The sequence below is a fragment of the Coccinella septempunctata genome, chromosome X (genome assembly GCF_907165205.1).
Source record: "Coccinella septempunctata chromosome X, icCocSept1.1, whole genome shotgun sequence".
Taxonomy (NCBI): domain Eukaryota; kingdom Metazoa; phylum Arthropoda; class Insecta; order Coleoptera; family Coccinellidae; genus Coccinella; species Coccinella septempunctata.
In genome coordinates, this window is record NC_058198.1 from 1,718,878 (window position 1) to 1,739,722 (window position 20,845).

Genomic DNA, 20,845 nt, shown 5'->3' on the forward strand with positions numbered 1-20,845 from the left:
TTGCAGCTCTCATGCAAACCTTCAACTCACCGCTATTGACTTTTCCTACATCTTCGAATTCTTCACCTGAATCACTCATGGATCCTGATCGTCATCATCTTTATTTTCTTTCTTGTCAGTCTTCTACAATCAAAACAATTAGTTCTTTGTTTTCATATCAATATATCAATTTTGAATATTCCTTCACGTATTTCAGAGTGTGTTTTGTCATATTGTCACACTTGCCCATACATGATTGCGAAGAAATATGAAAGAAATATGAATTTTGTAGATTGTAAGTGAAATCAGATCAAAACACTGGAGAGTAAAGATTTTTTTCACTGACCTGGCTTATTAATTATTTCATTACCATATTTAATGTACGTACTGAATTCTCTACAGCATATGTTCAAACATAACCATCAAATTTTTGGAATCTCGAAATATTTTTACACGTTACTTGAATGAATTTACTCACATTGAAGAAAAACTCGATTCTGTTTTCGTTGCAATCCATACCGGATGTGATGAACAACAGTTTCCACTATTTTACATTTTTGATGTCATTCCCTTCACGACTTCATGTTGAAACTGCAAAAAAGAGTTAATTATTCAATTGAACCTCACAAAATGGAATTTATTCACACCTCACTTGAAAACAATTCCTTGATTCAACTTCAGTCCCAGTTTTCACGTACTTTCCTTCCGTTGAAACTACAAAAGAATTAATTTATTAGTCATAATTGCGCACTACTTTTTGCAGGTGTTCATATCTTATGATAAACAACTCACATCTGCATTGTGTAATGGCAGCTTAATTGTTCTAGAATTATAATATTATAATTTATGGTTATTACTGTAATGTAGGCTTAATATGTCACAGAAACATGCATGGGTAATACCCTATAGGGGGAAAAATCCCCCTATAAGGGGGACCACAAAGTCGCAATCAATAGATAAATTCGATCTAAGATCCGTAGTAATTTATCTATGATTTCATCGATGGACTTACTTTGCCAATGCAAATAAGCAATAACAAAATAACCCCATCGAAGTGGCCTCTTCCACCGGCCCGACTTTGTGATCCCAATTAAAATTCTATATTTTCACCTTCTTTATAAACGATGAGTCGGAATAACTGTTGAGTATTATGCGACACGGAAAACGCGAAAAATTTCAAAAGTCACGAATTTTTCCGGTACGAAAAGCTTGTAAAAAGGAAGATAATCACTTGAAAAACCGTTCTCCAAAGGAATGGAACCCTAAAGGGGGCCAAAATGGCGAAAGGATTAATTATTCAGTCGAGGCAGGCAATCGGAAATACAGTTGCGGCAGTGCGGCCATCTGTGAATAAATGTCGCAACCAATACATCAGTTCATTGATTTTAAAGACGTCTATAAATGTTCTAATGGCTTCTTTATACGATTGTCATTGTAGTCATAATTGTCAGAAGTTTTTTGAATTTCTTTCTCGTTTTTTCAATGAATAACTACTGAATAACCACTAGCAGCACTGGAAGAACTAGCTTCAGATCTTTTGGAATACATATTTTATTGAAGAAACTCTGGATGTACGGAATAAGAGGTCAAGCATATAAATGGCTGGAAACTTATCTGAAGGAAAGAAGACAATATGTAGCAGTTGAGAAAGATGGAATAAAAGGTTTCTCACAAATAGCTATGAAACAACTAGGTATAGAGCAGGAGGTATATTGGGCCCTTTCTTGTTCATAACTTATGTAAATGACTTGGAGAACTATCTAACAGAACAACGTGAAATGAAGGAACTGGAATTCGATCCCAATAACTTACAGATAATCAACACGGAAGAGATTACAGAAATGGAAGAACTGAAATACGAAGGGAATCCCAATAAACTTACAAATAATCAACACAGAAGAGAATATAGAATCCCTCCTAACTCAATATGCCGATGACACAAACATCTTATCCTGGGAAAAGAACAAGGCAAGCCAACATCTCATCAAGATTGAAAAATGGTTCAACACAAATCAACTCATCCTAAACAAGGAAAAGACAACAGCTATTCTTTTCAGGACAAAACAAATTAAGGCGGAAATACCAGAACAGATTACCCTAGGATACGGCATACAAAAGCTAGAAAGATCTTCAAAATTCCTTGGAGTTTACCTGGACAAGTTCCTAGATTGGGGGGAACACTTGTATGTGTCAGGAAAATTAAACTCAACAACATATGCTCTAAGAAGTATATCCACTCACATGAATGAGGCAACAACAAAGACCTTTTACTATGCCTGCTTTGAAGCCATAGCAAAATATGGTATCGTATTTTGGGGGTCCAGCTCAGATATCCAGCATATTTTTGTGATTCAAAAGCGAGCAATAAGATCCATTACAAAAATGAAAGCTAAAGAAAGTTGTAGGGGAGTCTCCAAGAAACACAAAATCCTCACGATATACGGTTTATACATCTATGAGTGCTTGATATTTGTCTCACAAAATACCAGCGAATTCCAAACCGAAAAAAGCCATAGCCTATCCAACGAGAACCAACGACATCATGTACCCAATTCATAGACTTACACTCTCAGAAAAGGAACACACTATAGATGCATCAAGTTTTTCAATAACAACAGGCTACAAAGACTAAGATCACACAAAACCTTCACACGAGAGCTCAGGAAGTACTTTATCGACTTAGAACCCTATACAATACAAGAATTCAAATTAAATTAAAGATCTATGTTTTTCTTTTTGACACAATTTCTTGCAGTTTCATGTAACTCTTAGAAATAAAGAAGCTTATTTATTTTATTTTATTTATTTATACAATAATATGGATAACTTGTCTTGGGAGTGAAATAATAAAATTGCGAAACTCTCATTTAAACTTATTCCAATCCTGAGACAATTTATCCATAATTGAAGATAAGGAATACGATAGTGTTAGATTTAGTAAAAGCGAGAATCTTATATATTTATCCCGCATGATTCAGAAACAGGCGATAAAATAGCCTCCTGTAAATTAGGGAATCCAGACCATGTGACTTTGGCGCCTGGTTGGCAAACAGAGATTTGTGTTTCACTTAAATTTCTTAAAAAAATGGTCATTATAGTTAATGTATATACACTAAGGTCACGTTCTTATTCATTCAATATATAATTTAGAAAAGGTTTTTTTGTCTTGCATGAATTGAAATTCAATAAATGAATTGAAATTCAATAATTTTATCGGTTTCATGAGATCAGAGCATAACATCATTGGTGTTTTTTTCACCTAATTCTCTTCGCTGTTTGATCCTTTTCATTATGTAGGACCTTCTGTCGAATAATCAAAATATTTCTCTCTATAATTTCTTCATTGAATGTTACCATTTTGGTATCGTTCGATTTGATTAATGGAAATAAATCATGCAAACTTGCACGCACTGTATTCATTAATTACTGAAGTACAATAAAATTTATATATCTATGTTTTTAGTAAAGTAAATAAATGCAGATCAACACAATTGAGTTTCTCTCAAATATTTTTATTATTCAAACATACATCAATTTTACTAATGTGACTAACATTTTATTGATAGGACTCAGTACTGTTGTTGATGTTGATGAAATGTGAGGTTCTATTTCTGGAAAAATAGCTGCTTTAATGAATTTATGATCAAACCCACAATAATACTTCCACAAAAATACATTATTGATATTGTCCATTAGTCACCGAGGAGTGTTTTCAACTTTCTTTTCTAAGTCTTCTATTTTTCTGGTGGCAAATTTGAGCTGCTCAACTTGTGTACTCAACATGGTCATTGTCAAGTCTGTTTGTTTAGCACAGCCTCTCAATCTGCTTTGCTGTGCTTGCTCTGTATCACCCAGATCATTTCCTTCGTTAAACTAAAAAATGAATAGAAAATTTTACATATTTTTAGTAAGTTATACTTTTATAAAATCGTATTCGAAAGAAATCACTGTATATTCAGTTTCACTTATAGGTATATGAATACAGACACATAGATATTCTACTTAGGTACCTACCCGTTATGAAATGTCTGCTACATACTCCTTGGTTCCTAATAACTGATTCAGTTAGATCTTCTCTCTTGAGCTGCTAACCACATATCATATCACTTCTTCGTTAATATGTAGGTAATGCACAGATTTTGTCACAGTAGGTATACGAAAAAATCCTTATGGTACCGATCTGCATGACTTCCACAATTAACCATAATACTTGTTACAGGCATTTTTCTTTCGGAATAAAACTTAGTTCTCACTATTCACTATATATATCAAAAAAACTAAACGATATTTAACACCAATCAATGTCAAATATTCAGAAAAAGCTTCCGAAAGTTCCAAATTAGGAAAGGAAAACGTTGTTTGCCAACCAACCGCCATATTGAAATATTTTGACAGGTGATTGGATTGCCTAATGAACCTTTAATGATGAAGATTGAAGGATTCGAAGATGCAATGTTGAGTTCCTGCAGTTCTCATAAGAGAGATTTGTCTTATGCTTGAAACAGTATTCTTACCCAGATGATGCCAGAGGGTGGACATTAAATTTCATTGTAGCCTATCTTCAATCCATTCATCCAACTTGATTCAGTCTATATTATCCAACTTACTGCAAAAAAAAAAATGAAATTGTTGTTTTTCTTTTCAATAATTCCTGTTCTGCAACAGACTTAACGTTAAGGCCTATTTGGTCCTCCAATTTCTAGAGCTGCACTGGTTTACATAAAATTTGAATAATTAGCATATCTAGAAATTATTGCTCAGTTTTTATAATGTGCACTTAATATCCACAAATTAAATTTTCTATTACAGTGAATTCCATTACTGACATATTTTTTGGAATGATTATAGTAGACATCAAAAAATATATACTTGCACTGCACTAGTTTTATCAATAGAAATCAATATTGAATAAGTTGGTGTAAACAGGTGTTTAAGAGATTAGGGAATGAGTTACCGGCAAGCATAAACAAGGCCTTATTCCTAACATCAAAATATGTACTCACACAGCACTAGTTTTAACACTAGAAATAAGTTAGAGCAAACAAATCAACACAACAGAAACAGAAATGACAGTATAACCAGAGACCATAGTATGCTATGGTCTCTGGACCAAAGATTTTTTACTCTATGAAGTAAAAATCTTTGGATGATGCCGAGAGTAATTCGAGAATTTAGAATATTGGCCAATGACTCATTCACTCATTAATGCTTTTTCTTCATACCACATTGTGAAGTATTTGAAAAATATTACCGAAGAATGACAAATCAACATTCATTTAAAATATTAATTTCATAAGAAACTCACCAGTTTACGTAAACTTTCAACTCACCGCTATGGACTCTTTCTACATCTTCACCTTCCTGGTGGTCACCTATTCATAACAAATTTCAAATTCTTCACCTAACATTCATTGATTATGTTTTTCTTACCCTTCTGATTATCATCATCTGCATTTTCTTCTTGCCAGTTTCCTACAATGAAAACAACTCAATGAGTTTGTAGTTCTCCTATTTTCATATAAATACATTGCTAAGAAATATGAATCTTTGGTTGAAGCAAAGAGCAATTCCAATATAAATCCTACTCATTAATGCTTTTTCTTCAATCATCTGACATTGTAAATATTACCGAATGAACGAAAGAGAATGACATCTGACATTGTAAAGTATTTGAAAAATATTACTGAATTAACGAAAGAGAATGACATGAATCAACATTTATTTAAGATATTAATATCATAAGAAACTTGCAGCTCTCATGCAAACCTTCAACTCACCGCTATTGACTTTTCCCACATCTTCGAATTCTTCACCTGAATCACTCATCGATCCTGATCATCTTGTAGCCTATCTTCAATCCATTCATCCAACTTGATTCAGTCTATATTATCCGAGAACTTACTGCAAAAAAAAAAATGAAATTGTTGTTGTTTTTTTTTTCAATAATTCCCATTCTGCAACGGACTCAGGACTCTACGTTAAGGCTTATTTGGTCCTCAAATTCCTAAAGCTGCACTGGTTTACAGAACATAAAATTTGAATAATTAGCATATCTAGAAATTATTGCTCACTTTTTATAATGTGCACTTAATATCCACAAATTAAATTTTCTATTTCAGTGAATTCCATTGGAAGAACTGACTTCATATCTTTTGGAATGATTACAGTTGACATCAAAAAATATATACTTGCACTGCACTAGTTTTATCAATAGAAATCAATATTGAATAAGTTAGTGGAAACAGGTGTTTAAGAGATTAGGGAATGAGTTACCGGCAAGCATAAACAAGGCCTTATTCTTAACATCAAAATACGTACTCACACAGCACTAGTTTTAACACTAGAAATAAGTTAGAGCAAACAAATCAACACAACAGAAACGACAGTATAACCAGAGACCATAGTATGCTATGGTCTCTGGACCAAAGATCAGAGACCATAGTATGCTATGGTCTCTGGACCAAAGATCAGAGACCATAGTATGCTATGGTCTCTGGACCAAAGATTTTTTACTCTATGAAGTAAAAAATCTTTGGATGATGCCGAGAGTAATTCGAGAATTTAGAATATTGGCCAATTGGCCAATGACTCATTCACTCATTAATGCTTTTTCTTCATACCACATTGTGAAGTATTTGAAAAATATAACCGAATGAATGACAAATCAACATTCATTTAAAATATTAATTTCATAAGAAACTCACCAGTTTAAGCAAACTTTCAACTAACCGCTATGGACTCTTTCTACATCTTCACCTTCCTGGTGATCACCTATTCATAACAAATTTCAAATTCAAATTCTTCACCTAACATTCATTGATTATGTATTCTTACCCTTCTGATTATCATCTGCATTTTCTTCTCACCAGTTTCCTACAATGAAAACAACTCAATGAGTTTGTAGTTCTCCTATTTTCATATAAATACATTGCTAAGAAATATGAATCTTTGGTTGAATCAAAGAGCAATTCCAATATAAATCCTACTCATTAATGCTTTTTCTTCAATCATCTGACATTGTAAATATTCATTGTAAATATTACCGAATGAACGAAAGAGAATGACATCTGACATTGTAAAGTATTTGAAAAATATTACCCAATTTACGGCAGAGAATGACATGAATCAACATTTATTTAAGATATTAATATCATAAGAAACTTGCAGCTCTCATGCAAACCTTCAACTCACCGCTATTGAATTTTCCTACATCTTCGAATTCTTCACCTGAATCACTCATCAATCCTGATCATCTTCATTTTCTTTCTTGTCAGTCTTCTACAATCAAAGCAATTCAATGAGTTTTTAGTTCTTTTATTTTCATATGAATACATCAATTTTGAAAATTCCTTCACGTGTTTCAGAGTGTGTTTTATCATATTGTCACACCATACTACATGATTGCGAAGCAATATGAATTTTGTAGATTGTAAGTGAAATCAGATCACTGGAGAGTAAAGATTTTTTTCACTGACCTGGCTCATTACTTATTTCATTACCATATTTTATGTACGTACTGAATTCTCTGCATATTTGTCATAAGTTCAAACAGTACGTATTGAATTCTCTACAGCATATTTGTCATAAGTTCAAACATAACCATCAAATTTTTGGAATCTCGAAATATTTTTCACTGACCTGGCTTATTACTTATTTCATTACCATATTTAATGTACATACTGAATTCTCAAACATAACCACATAACCATCAAATTTTTGGAATCTCGAAATATTTTTACACGTTACATATGAATTTACTTACATTGAAGAAACTCAAATCTGTTTTCGTTGCAATCCATACCGGATGTGATGAACAACAGTTTCCACTATTTTACATTTTTGATGTCATTCCCTTCACGACTTCATGTTGAAACTGCAAAAAAAAAGAGTTAATTATTCAATTGAACCTCACAAAATGAATTTATTCACACCTCACTTGAAAACAATTCCTTGATTCAACTTCAGTCCCAGTTTTCACGTACTTTCCTTCCGTTGAAACTACAAAAGAATTAATTTATTAGTCATAATTGCGCACTACTTTTTGCAGGTGTTCATATCTTATGATAAACAACTCACATCTGCATTGTGTAATGGCAGCTTAATTGTTCTAGAATTATAATATTATAATTTATGGTTATTACTGTAATGTAGGCTTAATATGTCACAGAAACATGCATGGGTAATACCCTATAGGGGGAAAAATCCCCCTATAAGGGGGACCACAAAGTCGCAATCAATAGATAAATTCGATCTAAGATCCGTAGTAATTTATCTATGATTTCATCGATGGACTTACTTTGCCAATGCAAATAAGCAATAACAAAATAACCCCATCGAAGTGGCCTCTTCCACCGGCCCAACTTTGTGATCCCAATTAATATTCTATATTTTCACCTTCTTTATAAGCGATGAGTCGGAATAACTGTTGAGTATTATGCGACACGGAAAACGCGAAAAATTTCAAAAGTCACGAATTTTTCCGGTACGAAAAGCTTGTAAAAAGGAAGATAATCACTTGAAAAACCGTTCTTCAAAGGAATGAAACTCTAAAGGGGGACAAAATGGCGAAAGGCTTAATTATTCAGTCGAGGCAGGCAATCAGTAATACAGTTGCCGCCATCTGACGGCCACCTATGAATGAATGTACGAAGCTAATACTCAGTTCATTGATTTTAAAGACATCTTTATAAGAACTAAAGTTCCTAATGTGAATAACGTCATATTTAATAATTAAGTCACTGTCAGTTTCGCTCTTAATAGTGTTAATAATTGGATCAATTTCTTTTAAGAGAGATGTAAGGGTGTGTCATTGTTTATCAACAAAATGAAACGATTCGGTTAGTTCCAATAAGTTCAAAATAACTTTTGTATTCGCAATACCAGGTATTTGAAGAAATGCAATCACCAAATATCGAATTATTGTGGCCTTAATTATTACGAAAAATATTAGGATTATAGAGATTTGATCTTATATTATGTACTGTTATGTATTTTTTGATGAATTTTTATACTTTTAAGAATAATTATTATAATGATGTCCGTCCTCAATATTTCAAACATTGTTTTGGATTGTCAGTATTTTTGAATACAGTTTTTTAATTTTTGTACATTTTATTGGCATTCTTCCTGAACCGATTGTCAACAAGTTGCAACTGAGGAATCTTTAAAACAAATTAAACTTGATAGTTGTCATATATACTACTAGTACACAGATTCTCTGTAATCTGTGTACTAGTATTTGATGGATTTTTAGGTTATTAGGTATATTCAAAGTGGGACAGTTTTTCCAACGAGGAGTGAGGTTCAAAAAAACCATAAATTTAAGGGAAACATCCCAACAGATAAATTTAATCGTATTGTCAATAATAATAAATTATAGTCTTCTAAGATATGCAGCATATTGGTCTGAAATAGAACACGAACTAGCATCATGAAAACAAAATAGGTTCACAACCATTTGCAAATACATTTTATACACAGATACACAATAAACTCATATCTGAAATTCAACTATATATTCACGTATGGTACCTTCAGGTCTTCGTGCAGAGTTTGATTTGTAACATACCAAGGTGCATCTGTTATCATTCTTAGAATTTTGGACTGACTTCGTTGGATTATTGCCATGTTTGACTTACTAGTGCATCCCCAGAGCTCAATTCCATATGTCCAAATTGGCTTGATGATGGCTCTATAGATGAAGAGTTTATATAAACTCATATCTGAAATTCAACTATATACACATGTATATGAAACTTATAATTCAATATTTTCCTTTAAATCTTCAACAATGAACTAAGTAACAAGTTAGTAGTCAACTGGTCCTACTAAAATTTGAAGAATAGTATTAACAGTGGTTATAACAGCGAAGGTTATCTTTCGAATACTTTGGATCACTTCATTGTTCTTCATGCGAAAAAAAGAAGGGATTTTTTGTTTGAATTTTGAAAGCAATGATATAAACTCAAATTTTTATTTCAATCACATTGAGAAGATATGTAAAAGGGTAGCCTCTCAAGAAATATATATTTATGGGGTGTGAGGCAAATGATTTGATTTCACATTTAGTTACAAATTGTTTGGAATAAACCATGCAATGATCACTGTTTCTTCTTATGTTGGGGCAGTGATCATTGAATGGTTTATTTGAATTATTGTTTGTTTTTCATCTTAATCCCCCTTCGTATTGATATCTTCTCAAAGTTTTTTCAGTATAACATACAAACCATTCACTAGCTTTGTATAAACAAACTCAATACTTCACTTCAAACACAACCTTCTTAGAGAAACACATAACTTACCTTTACATTTAGTTTTTCATTCAGAAATCAGTTAAAAAAAAGGGGGTTGATTCAACACTTATAGCAATATAATTGACAACTTCACAATAATATCTCATTACAAAGACGGGTTTCAATTATTCTGTACAAAATAATTTAAAAACAAATTCAAAAGTATATTTATCTTAATAAATACAAGAAAAAAATCATATATTCATTTACCGTGAGATACTTTTCTATTAATAATAGGATGAGCTAACATGCTTAAAGCATATATATATAAAAATAATGCACACTTGTTCCCAAAACTATCACTATATAAAGATACTGATCAAGGAAATCATTCATATTATTATGAAGAGTAAAGATTGATACTTGCATTAGGACTATTAACATATTATTTTTGAAAAAATAGCTTCGCATTTTTTACATATCTCGACAAGCTCTCAACTCTACTAGTCCTAATTTTTGAACATCAAAAATAAAAGGAAAGTTAAAATACAGAAAATATATTATGAGAAGTGATAATTTAAGCGGAAATCCCATTTAAATGCTTAAATTTCCATACTTCGAAGGGTAACAACATATTTGTGAAAAAATAGTTCTGCATTCTTTTTAGAAAACAGGGCTCTCATTGAAACTAGCCCTTGTATATTTTCGACATCTAAACAAAAAGAAATATGTCGCTGTATAGAATGCATCGCGAATTGAAGCATCTACACTAAAAACCGCATTTCAAAGCTAAAAATATTATGCCACTATGATTTCTCAAGAGGAAAAGGTTACATACTACTTCTCTTCTATTAGCATAACCGGAGCTAAATTTTTAAGCTGAGAGCTATTTGTTTTGCCCCAGAAATGAAGATTCTGGTCAGTATCATCACATGTTGACGATCAAGCAGCATAATGGTTTTATAATTTACTAACAAAAAGTGCAGATACATGGTTGCATAGTGCAGACAAAAATTCATGTCTTAATTATACATCATAAGGTAGATGAAAGCAGAAAATTAAGCCAACTACGAAAATACTTTGGGTTTTTTTGGGAATACATTTGTACTCATTATTCTTGATCAACCAATAAAAATGAATACAACAGAATTGAGAAATGTCGGTAATACTTTCAGATATCAAAACTCATGCTCTGTGAAAATATAACCTTGGAGGGACATAGTATAAAGAACACTTTATACAATGAAACCAGAGACATAGTTTGATTCGGGAAGAGTTAAAACTAAGAAGAATAAACCTGAAATTAACTTTTCTCTTAGACAAGATAACTTGTATATTTAAAAAAAAGGGGTACAATTATATGGAATCTTCTTGGTAGAAATCTCAGTTAAATTATGAAGTCTCTGCATTTACAAATTTTGTTCAATCAATGAAAATATTTCTAATCCAGGATTGCATAAGTTTACTGCAAGTGATTCACCGGATTTTAGTTTTAATTTCCATGGCATCAGCTCTAAGAGATTATCAGCATTCATATGGAATGTCATATATCACATGTTATCATTCAGGGTTTTTTTGGCATTTAGTGAGTGTATCAGAAACTAAAGAAAAAAATTTCTTCCAAATACCCTGACTTGTTTGGTGGTTACATTTATGACCAGTTAAACGATCAAAACACTTCATTATCAACCTCTGATAAAGCTAGATTTGTAAGCTGCACAAAACAGAATAAGATAGATCATGTTAAACATCGAATTATAAAAGTTGATTTGGATTTTGAAAAAGAGGTTGAGCATTACTCAACATGCACCACACTAAAATGTAATTCTTCAATGTGTATCAAGATTCATCAATTCGAAATTACAATTATGATGTACTTTCAATGTGTTCGTCAAAATTCAGGTGTAAAGCAAATGGAATAAAGAAACCAATATTCTTAAATCTATCAGTCTTTAGTTTACAAAAAGATATTTTGATGTCAGACAGACAATGGAACTGTGACAAAATAAAACTGGGTGCTTGCATTCAATATTCTAGATAGAAATTTATTCAAAAAATAAACAGATATCACCTAAAGATTTTGTTACCTATGGATATTGAATCAAACTAAACTTGTATATGATTTCATCCAAATAATAGGTAATTTACATCAGAAAACATCAACTTCATAACGCTTACTTCTGTTTAAATGCAGCAACAATATTTTACAATATAAAACAACAAGTTAATACATAATACGAATTTAATTATTTACAATATATATTACGAATATTAGTTTTCAACTTGCTCTGAGAATACAGAACAAACTGAAATGATTTTATGAGTTTGGTAAACCCGCATCTGCTAGGTCACAATCTAAAAAGAGAGATGCTATAATTTATGGTTGCTGGTCAGCCATGTTAAACCTTCATACAGCCCATCTCCTGAAGTAGCACAAGCTGGTTGAACATACCAATTCCTATCTCTAATCCTAGTTAACCCAAGTTTCTCTTGAATCTCATGTGGTTTCATTGCCTCCGGCAAATCCTGTTTATTGGCAAATATCAATATGATTGCTTCTCTCATTTCACGGTCGTTGATGATCCGATGTAATTCTTGCCTTGCTTCATCTATTCTATCACGATCAGCACAGTCAACAACAAATATCAACCCTTGAGTTCCCGTATAGTAATGACGCCACAGAGGTCTTATTTTATCTTGTCCTCCGACATCCCACACATTAAATTTGACATTTTTATAAGTCACTGTCTCCACGTTGAATCCAACAGTTGGTATTGTAGTCACAGACTGTCCTAGTTTCAACTTATATAATATTGTTGTTTTGCCAGCAGCATCTAGACCAAGCATTAATATTCTCATTTCCTTGTTTCCAAATATCTTTGAAAGTAGTTTTCCCATCATGCACTATATCTCTTCCTATCACAATCTGAAAAATTGATGTTTTTTCATTATACAAATATAAAAATAATTATTGCAACAGAAAATACATAATAAAGAAACAATAGCAATGGAAAATGATTAACCTAATCGGAGTCATACAAATATCCATGACCAAATATGAATATCTTTTTGAAAGTTATCAATTCGTTAATAGCAGTAATAAAATCTAACTTTATATTTGAGATTTAAATACAATAAAAATAATGCCAATCAACAACAAAGTTGTGTTCCAAGTTTGCATGAATTTAATCTACTAAATTAATAAAACCCTGAAAGGGCAATTCAATGAATATCTCACTTGTGTCGCCACTAGTTATCAAAATTTCTCACTCTAACTCAATTCAAAATTATGCTCAAGTACTCCCACACCCACACAAATGATTATTTCCTTCATACAACTTATCCCACTGTGAGTAATCTGTTTCACATACTATCTAAATACTCGAGTCACGCAGAATTGACAAAATGAGAGCTTATAACAATTGAAAAAAAAATTATAGCCAGGTCTCCAGTATTCCAGCAAATATGAAATGAATGTTTGAAAAAAATAAATTCACATGAATAATTGAACCCTTGATAAAAATTTTAAACTCTGAAACAAACTGCATATTACGAAAAAAGTGTGATTCTTTTCTATTTTGGTCATTTTTCGGTGAAAGAGTCAAATAGCTAAATGAGATTATTCCAATCCTTGCATTCTAACGAAAAAAAAAACATTAAAAGCATTTTCTTGAAATTACGAACCGTACAATCGCATGTTCCAGAGTTAAAAACCTTCCTTTCGAGTCACTATTATCAAAGATTCCTCTTTGCTATTTATCATTGATGTCATTCAAATCGCGAGAAACATCATTTCAATATAGGCGTGTTTGCTTCTAGTATGGCGGGTCACCTAACGGAACAAAACGAGTGCTTCAAAAAAGTAACAACACGCACTTAACACTTTTCGAACCCATTCCAAGATACGTACCATTCAACATTCACAACTTTCATAAAACTTGAAATTCTCTACACCTTACTGCAAAATCTTGCTCCATATTGCTGAGCTGTAGGGAAATTCTAGGAATCCTAGAAGTTCTTGGGGTTAGCTCCAGCGTTGCCACTGCCAGGAGTGCCAGATAAAAATTTATATCTTCCCCAGATTGTTGCCGAAAATCCCTAGGCTTCGAAACTTTACAGTGCGCAAAAGCAAGCGCCTAATTGCCAACGAAACAACAGAAAATTTATTTTGTACATCTCGAACGTGCGAGTGAATATCCAATAGATGGCAGCATTATATTGAAACTTGCTGTGACAAAAATAAAAGAAATAATAATAAAAAAACTTACAGGAAAAATGTCTGCTCCTACCAACAATGCTACAATCAAGTTCTAGTAACATAACAGGTAATTTTCTTTGAATGTAAAGAAGCAAGAATTATAGAACAGCTCCTGGCCAACCTAAAGCTTCAAAATATCATATGAATGAACTCTTATTCCACACTTCTACCACGTCTTTACAAAACTTATGCAATTTACTTGACAAAATTGTGTGTTACCCTGGAACGGAAGTTCCAAAGTCTTGGGATTTTCATTGGATATACTTAGTTTTACCATAAGTTGGTCCTTATTTATTTTGTATACCCTACATAAACTGTTAAGAGTTGATTTCACATTAACAAAAAATGTTATTTAAACTTACTATAATATACATTTGTACATTAACTTCAAAATTATTAGATAATATTTTGAAAATAAATATCAGAAGGCTGAAAAGTCATCCAATCAAAAACATTAATTATCACATCCTGTTGGTCTGGTTTCGAATAAGCTGCAAACTGTTTGTTTCAAGTTCTTCAAGATTTTGCTCAATGGTGCTAAATCCTGACTGCCATTGATTTCTATAGTTGGTATAAAACTAACAGGTGGATTTAGTGCATGTGTCCGTTCTCCATGTTTCTTGAGCAACTGTGAAGCTTTGTCTTCCTTTGCACAGATAAGTATTGGTAAATGATCAATGTTCAATTGCTTGCCACACTAGAAATAGGGAAAATGAGATTTTGTCTATCTTATATGATAAAAAATCCCAACTTTTTAGGAACAGAAGTCAGATCAATTTCCATAATTCTCAATAATTATAATTAGTTTTCCCTCCACCCCAACTTAGAATTCTTATAATTTTGCACTTACGATTTCTGCAATTTCATCTGGATTTTGGTTGTTTTTTATCATGCAAGCAACATATTTCAACTGGATGGATGGATCCGTAACAGAATCTATCACACAAGCATGGATTTTGTTTGCATAGCATTCAAGTTCATCATGCTGGCATTGAAATATAATTGTCCCAGCCGATTCAATAGTCTGAAAATATGGCACCATAATTTTCACTTAAACTACAATACCAAATTAGGAACCTACCACAGCTTTACCATATGGAACAAGTTCAATGGTGATGTGATCTGGTATTTTATCTTGTAAAGGGGCAAGTTGTCGAGTAATGAAAAATTTGGAATCGGTACAAAGGGCTTCATAATAAACTGTAAGCTTAATTTTATCTGTGAGATCGAACTTACTAGATACATCTGAAGGGAGATTGTAGATGAAGTGAATAACACCCCAAATTGATAATGTGATAACGATTATAACTACTGCTCTGTATCTGCAATTCATTATAGTGGTCTATTTCAGAATTTCTTTATACCTATTTCTAAACATCAGTATCAGTTTTCATCCAAGACATTGGCTTATATTCAGAACATTAACGATTGCTGTTCAGGAACTCATCAAAGGTCATATGTCAATCATTTAAAACGTATTCTGTAACAAATACATACACACCATTAGTTCATTAAGTTGAATTGATAATTGATTTCATCATATTCAAAATATAGCAAACTCTTTCGTTGTATATTTTAGTAAACGTCTAAATCAAAATCTCTATGCGCAGACTACAGAGTAGAATCACAGGCTGCAGTAATGATATTTTTACTTTGATAATCATTCAAGTTAGGCTCCTTTCACACCATAGGGCTTTTACAAGACGAGGGAAGTTACATTGGTATAATGGGATCTTTCACACGTGTTCCGGTGTTCGGTTCCATTTTCGCACCAAAAAGCAACCCAGATTCTACAGTGGCTCTATCAAGAGTCGTTAGCGGAAGCTGAGATCAATAAAAACATTGTTTTTTATTGATCTGAGGCGGTGAGACGAGTAAAACCCATATTGAACTTTTTTGAGTTCAATGGTAAAACCCGGTGAATAATTTTTCATTCCTTTGTTTTCAGGTGAAACCTTTAGTGTGAAAGGGACCTATTTACCAATGCGAATCACTTTCTCCCGCCTTACCTCACTGATATATTTGTCTTATATGAAAAAAACTGTAAATGGTTATAAAATTCAGCATTTCATTCCTGAAACATAAAATTTTCGAAATTAGACTGTTGAAAGAAATGAGCAAATTTTTCACGAAGGTCCTTATTCTTTCAATTTTCACTATTCCAACTCAAAATTAAATTATATTTTTTATATTTATACAAGTCTCCAAACGTACCTGGAATGTAAAATTTCACAGGAGATTCTAGCCTTGTTTTTTCCTGTTCCATTCCAGAGCGTGTAACACATTAAAATTCAAAATAAATATAAACACAAAATACTTTCACGTTGAAATTATTCGCAACAATGAATAATCGTGTTGTTATATAATTCTGTCACTCACATCCATTAGTGAAACGTTGGAAATTTTGAATATCAAATATATTTATATGGAAAAAATGATGCTTTCGGTGTAATACAAATCATAATAAATAATAAAAGAATAGAGTAGGTTAGCTGATCGTTATCCCACACATAAATAATAGTACAATAAATAACAAATATAATAAATATTGCAGAACAAGAGCAGTATTCTGAAACGAATAAACTTTATCATCATAAAGATGTTACTGACTTATATAGAATAATTTACAGTTTCTGTCAATTTATGTCTTCAGACGAAAATCAAACTGCAATTGGAACCTCTTACATCATAGTAGCTAGCTTTCAAATTATTGAAATACTGTTTTATGTTTTCAAATTACATGCAGCCACAACTGTCAACTATCATATTAGATAGTACTTTCGTTGTAAGGGTCTTGTTGTTGTCCATATAAACGAGCTTTAAAGGGGAGAATTGGGTAGCAGAGCAGCACATAGTGAACTCTGGTCCTGGTCTATTCTTGAACCTTTTGCCATTGATTAATTTCTGAAAGAATAATTATAAACATATTAGTGATTTCATTCTTCCAACTTTGGAAATTTTACGACAAAATTCAAACGAACCCTTAGGGAACAAAATGAAGAATTTACCTGTAATAATCCATTATGTTGCGATGAACTTAGAGTAAGGGCAGAGGGGGCAGTACAAGATCCTCTACAGAAATAAGCATTGTATTCTTTAGGCATAATTATCCAGTTATCCCATCCAATATCAGCGAAAGAGACTAGTAGTCTTTCCCTACAGCATTCTTTTGAATTTAAAGTGCAATCTGAAGACCTTCTAGCTCTTCTATGTTTCATAATCCTTCTGTGTTGTGAATGGGTATAAATAATAAGAAAAGGCTTCAGTTTCGTGTGAAAAGAAATCGGCGACCGATTTTTATCCATACCACAAGTTTTACAAGTTATGTGTATAGCATGCGTCAACGAATATTTATATTCTAACCAGTTTTTGACCACGTAAGTGACATCGATGGTCAACCAATTTTCTGAAACAGAAAAATAAAGGAAAGTTAGAAGGAGACCTTTTATAATAATCGAGCGATAACTTTTTTTATTCTTCTAATAATACGTTCAAGTACCTGTTGAACTGGTTTCTTGAATAGCTATCGGTCTGTTTTTCTGAAAACTTTTTTTTGCGTCCCAATGTGTTATTTCAGATATGACGAAGGTCTGATTGTGAGAGTCAAAATCGTCTGCCTCCTTATAAAACCTTAGCTCAGCGGAGCTAACATCTGATGGAAAAATATCACTTGGCATCTGAAATGGTAAGCAAGCTGATGGGAATCTCGTATTTCTTGAACAACTGGTAGTATCTGAAGGAAAACAATGATGTTAGAATATTTACTGAAGTAAAATAAGGCTCGTAAAACTTATTGTTAGATGATACGGAGAATTATTCGTTAATCATTGACACACGACTGTCTCAATTCAGTTGAAAAAAACAAAAATTTCAGAACTGATCTGTCGTGATGTTACTGATTCTGTTCAAAAATGAGCAATTATTTCACATTCACGATATTAAAATATGAGTATTTCATGTTTACCTTCATAAGGAAAGATAACTGCCTGTGTAGTTTTTCCATAAAAATCGTCATCGTAGGGGCTTTGAAAATGATCCTCTTGGTTGGGAAGTAAATTGGCGTACTCCTTGGTCTTTTGAAGGTCTTTTTGTGATATCTGAGGCTTCTCTTTGAGGCGCAACTTTTTCAGGATTTGGTATTTAATATACTCTATTCTCATAGCTGTCACTTCCTTCTCCAAATTGACCATTTTTATGTATTTATCAGAGGAAGGCTGGTCAAATATGTCATTATCGTAATCACTTTCACTGGAAAAGTCCCGAGAAGGAGTTTTGTAACCGAGAAACTCCATCATTATTGACTTTATATCACGTTTTTCCGCAATGACCGAAGGCAGCGAAAATAGAATAATCACGAATACTGCGAAAAAAATCATTGCGCCTTGCAAACCTAGACCAAATTTGAACTTGTTGAGCATTGTCGATGAGTGAAAATTTTCTCACATACAGACTTTTAAAATGAACGAAAGGCTAGAATGCCCCACTCTCGTGAAGCATTTCTTCGCCGGATGATAGAGCTGAACCTTGATCTCATATTTCTATCGGAACTCATGCCTTTTATTTATGTTATAGATATAATAGTACTGTATTCAGAATAAAAAATGATTCACATTTATTCTCAAATGGATGGATGCCTTTAACCTCTCACCTCGATTCTTGTTAGAACACCTCAGAATAAATTGAACGCAATGCTCAGGTCTTATCTTCATACACTTTCTCTTATCGTGTGAATGAGTAGATACCAAAGGAATTCAAGAACATGAAAACAAATCTCGTTGGAGTACTAGTTATGATTAATTATTATCATATATTTCTGTTCGGAGATGCAATAAGCAAACAAATTAATGTTCTCATGCTCTTGCCACGAGCTTTTCGATATGAAATCGAAAGTGAGTCCAATGTTTCATATCAACGAACACGGAAAACACTACTTCGATCCAGATGGGTTTCCAATCAACTTCGAAGAATTCAAAAATTACTGGTAGACTGTATGAGATACCGGAATCTTTCACAACAAATTACTCATTAAAACTATCAAGTAATTTCAATTATAAATCGTTTGAAATTACGTACCTACTGCGTTTGTTCATGGGGACACATGTGAAAAATATCTCATTTTTGTCGATGTAGTGGCACAAGATTTACAATGATGACATAGCCAGGGTGTCTGGTCTGACTGTACTGAGGAAACGGTTGGTATGCAGGTTGGAAAACAAAAACGGGCTTCTTATGCAATGTTTTTGGCGACATCAGGGGAATCAAATCACCCTTTTTACCCATATAGGTACATAATACGTCTCTAAGAATAAGAGCCAAAAAATGGTTTTCCCAAATTGATATTCAATATTAAATCAGGTCGGAAAGTATATATAGTGATCATTTTTATAAACAGAACTTTAACAGTTTCATTATTTTCTTTTTAGAGAATGATATTCAACTCAGTGCTTTTAATGAATGTCTCCCCAAAAAATGATCCATACATTAAAACTGTCTTGAGACTAAATACTTCTCCTCTAGCCCTCGTACATGCGAGAACATATGGCGAGCAAATAAACATTTATGTTATTGATTATAATGTTTTCCAATATTCTTTGGACTGGTGAATTGAATATTCGATCATGAGAAATGTTCTATTGAGTATCATTGTTTTCATCTTACAAATATGCCATAGGTATATATTTATATATTTTCGCGAATGGTGACCAAACTAAAAATTTTAGATTTGAATGTTTTGAATCAATGAACTATATTTTTCGAATACCTATTAGTTGATATGAGTGAAAATTGGTTTGATAAACATAAATTATATCTCCGAATACTGGTGTTTATGACTCATTCAAGTTTTCTTAACTGTACAGATAAAAAATTCACTAAAAACGAGTACAATGCCCTTTGAACTCCACTCACGATAAAGAGTACTACAATTTCGCATGGTTATGGAAATAAATCCTTCAATCTACGAAACATAATGTATCGAAAACATCAAATCCAAAAATATATTTCAGTTTTATTCGAGTTACCAATCAATATGTATATCATTTTTCCACTCTCGAAACAAACAGCTGGAAGAATAAAATTGTTCTGTTGCAATATCGAAATATTAATCGTTCAATGATTACTTACAACGAATACAACGTTCAGAAAATGATTCATCATTCGAACGATGATTCATCATTCGAAATCTCAACGAAAATATGTTCACAGAACTGAAAAAGATGAAGCAAAACATATATGAAACGAAATATCTACTGCCAAATAACCGAAATTGATTAATAACAAAGTAACAATATATATATCGATTGAAAATTCGTAATCAAATTATATCCGCAGAAACTAACAAAGTAAAGAGAGAAATTTTCAGGGTAGGTTTAGGATT

General features: G+C 32.4%; 4 protein-coding genes and 1 long non-coding RNA gene across 16 annotated transcripts in view; 1 reads left to right on the top strand and 4 right to left on the bottom strand.

The window, feature by feature from the left end:
* Window positions 1–8,674, bottom strand: part of LOC123322247 (atrial natriuretic peptide-converting enzyme) — a 50,869-nt gene extending 42,195 nt beyond the window's left edge. The window contains exons 1-10 of one of the 8 annotated variants that reach the window (XM_044910160.1): window positions 7,911–8,674; window positions 7,742–7,852; window positions 7,171–7,257; window positions 6,814–6,852; window positions 6,684–6,750; window positions 4,494–4,585; window positions 772–802; window positions 632–693; window positions 458–570; window positions 31–123 (exon numbers count right to left, since the gene is read on the bottom strand). The gene's annotated coding sequence lies outside the window, so the exon portion shown is untranslated. Of the gene's footprint in view, window positions 1–30; window positions 124–457; window positions 571–626; window positions 694–771; window positions 803–4,493; window positions 4,586–5,309; window positions 5,352–5,409; window positions 5,452–5,756; window positions 5,881–6,683; window positions 6,751–6,813; window positions 6,853–7,170; window positions 7,258–7,741; window positions 7,853–7,910 lie in introns of all 8 variants that reach the window. The other 7 variants (XR_006539088.1, XR_006539089.1, XR_006539087.1 and 4 more) reach the window with 7 other exon arrangements.
* A 1,740-nt stretch (window positions 8,675–10,414) lies between these two features.
* Window positions 10,415–14,280, bottom strand: LOC123322252 (ADP-ribosylation factor 6). Of its 5 annotated transcripts, none has more exons than XM_044910169.1 (3): window positions 14,122–14,270; window positions 13,901–14,043; window positions 10,415–13,137 (listed from the first exon to the last, which is right to left on the bottom strand). In XM_044910169.1, the coding sequence occupies exon 3, from the start codon at window positions 13,110–13,112 to the stop codon at window positions 12,582–12,584; it is 531 nt and encodes a 176-aa protein (XP_044766104.1). In that variant the 5' UTR covers window positions 13,113–13,137; window positions 13,901–14,043; window positions 14,122–14,270; the 3' UTR covers window positions 10,415–12,581. The 5 variants fall into 5 exon arrangements, with proteins under 5 accessions (XP_044766104.1, XP_044766103.1, XP_044766101.1 ...); XM_044910168.1 differs by having other exon boundaries at window positions 13,896–14,043; XM_044910166.1 differs by lacking the exon at window positions 13,901–14,043 and having other exon boundaries at window positions 14,122–14,280.
* LOC123322253 lies at window positions 13,516–14,921 on the top strand. The gene is made up of 2 exons (XR_006539094.1): window positions 13,516–13,560; window positions 14,482–14,921. It is a non-coding gene; the product is annotated as an uncharacterized LOC123322253 (long non-coding RNA).
* LOC123322251 (gamma-interferon-inducible lysosomal thiol reductase-like) lies at window positions 14,746–16,085 on the bottom strand. Its single transcript, XM_044910165.1, has 3 exons — window positions 15,551–16,085; window positions 15,320–15,493; window positions 14,746–15,166 (listed from the first exon to the last, which is right to left on the bottom strand). The coding sequence occupies exons 1-3, from the start codon at window positions 15,800–15,802 to the stop codon at window positions 14,924–14,926; spliced, it is 669 nt and encodes a 222-aa protein (XP_044766100.1). The 5' UTR covers window positions 15,803–16,085; the 3' UTR covers window positions 14,746–14,923.
* Window positions 16,086–16,871: 786 nt separating this feature from the next.
* On the bottom strand, window positions 16,872–19,612 carry LOC123322248 (growth/differentiation factor 8-like). The gene is made up of 4 exons (XM_044910163.1): window positions 18,434–19,612; window positions 17,969–18,202; window positions 17,478–17,875; window positions 16,872–17,373 (listed from the first exon to the last, which is right to left on the bottom strand). Exons 1-4 carry the CDS (start codon window positions 18,885–18,887, stop codon window positions 17,206–17,208), a joined length of 1,254 nt encoding a protein of 417 aa, XP_044766098.1. The 5' UTR covers window positions 18,888–19,612; the 3' UTR covers window positions 16,872–17,205.
* Window positions 19,613–20,845: the final 1,233 nt, after the last annotated feature.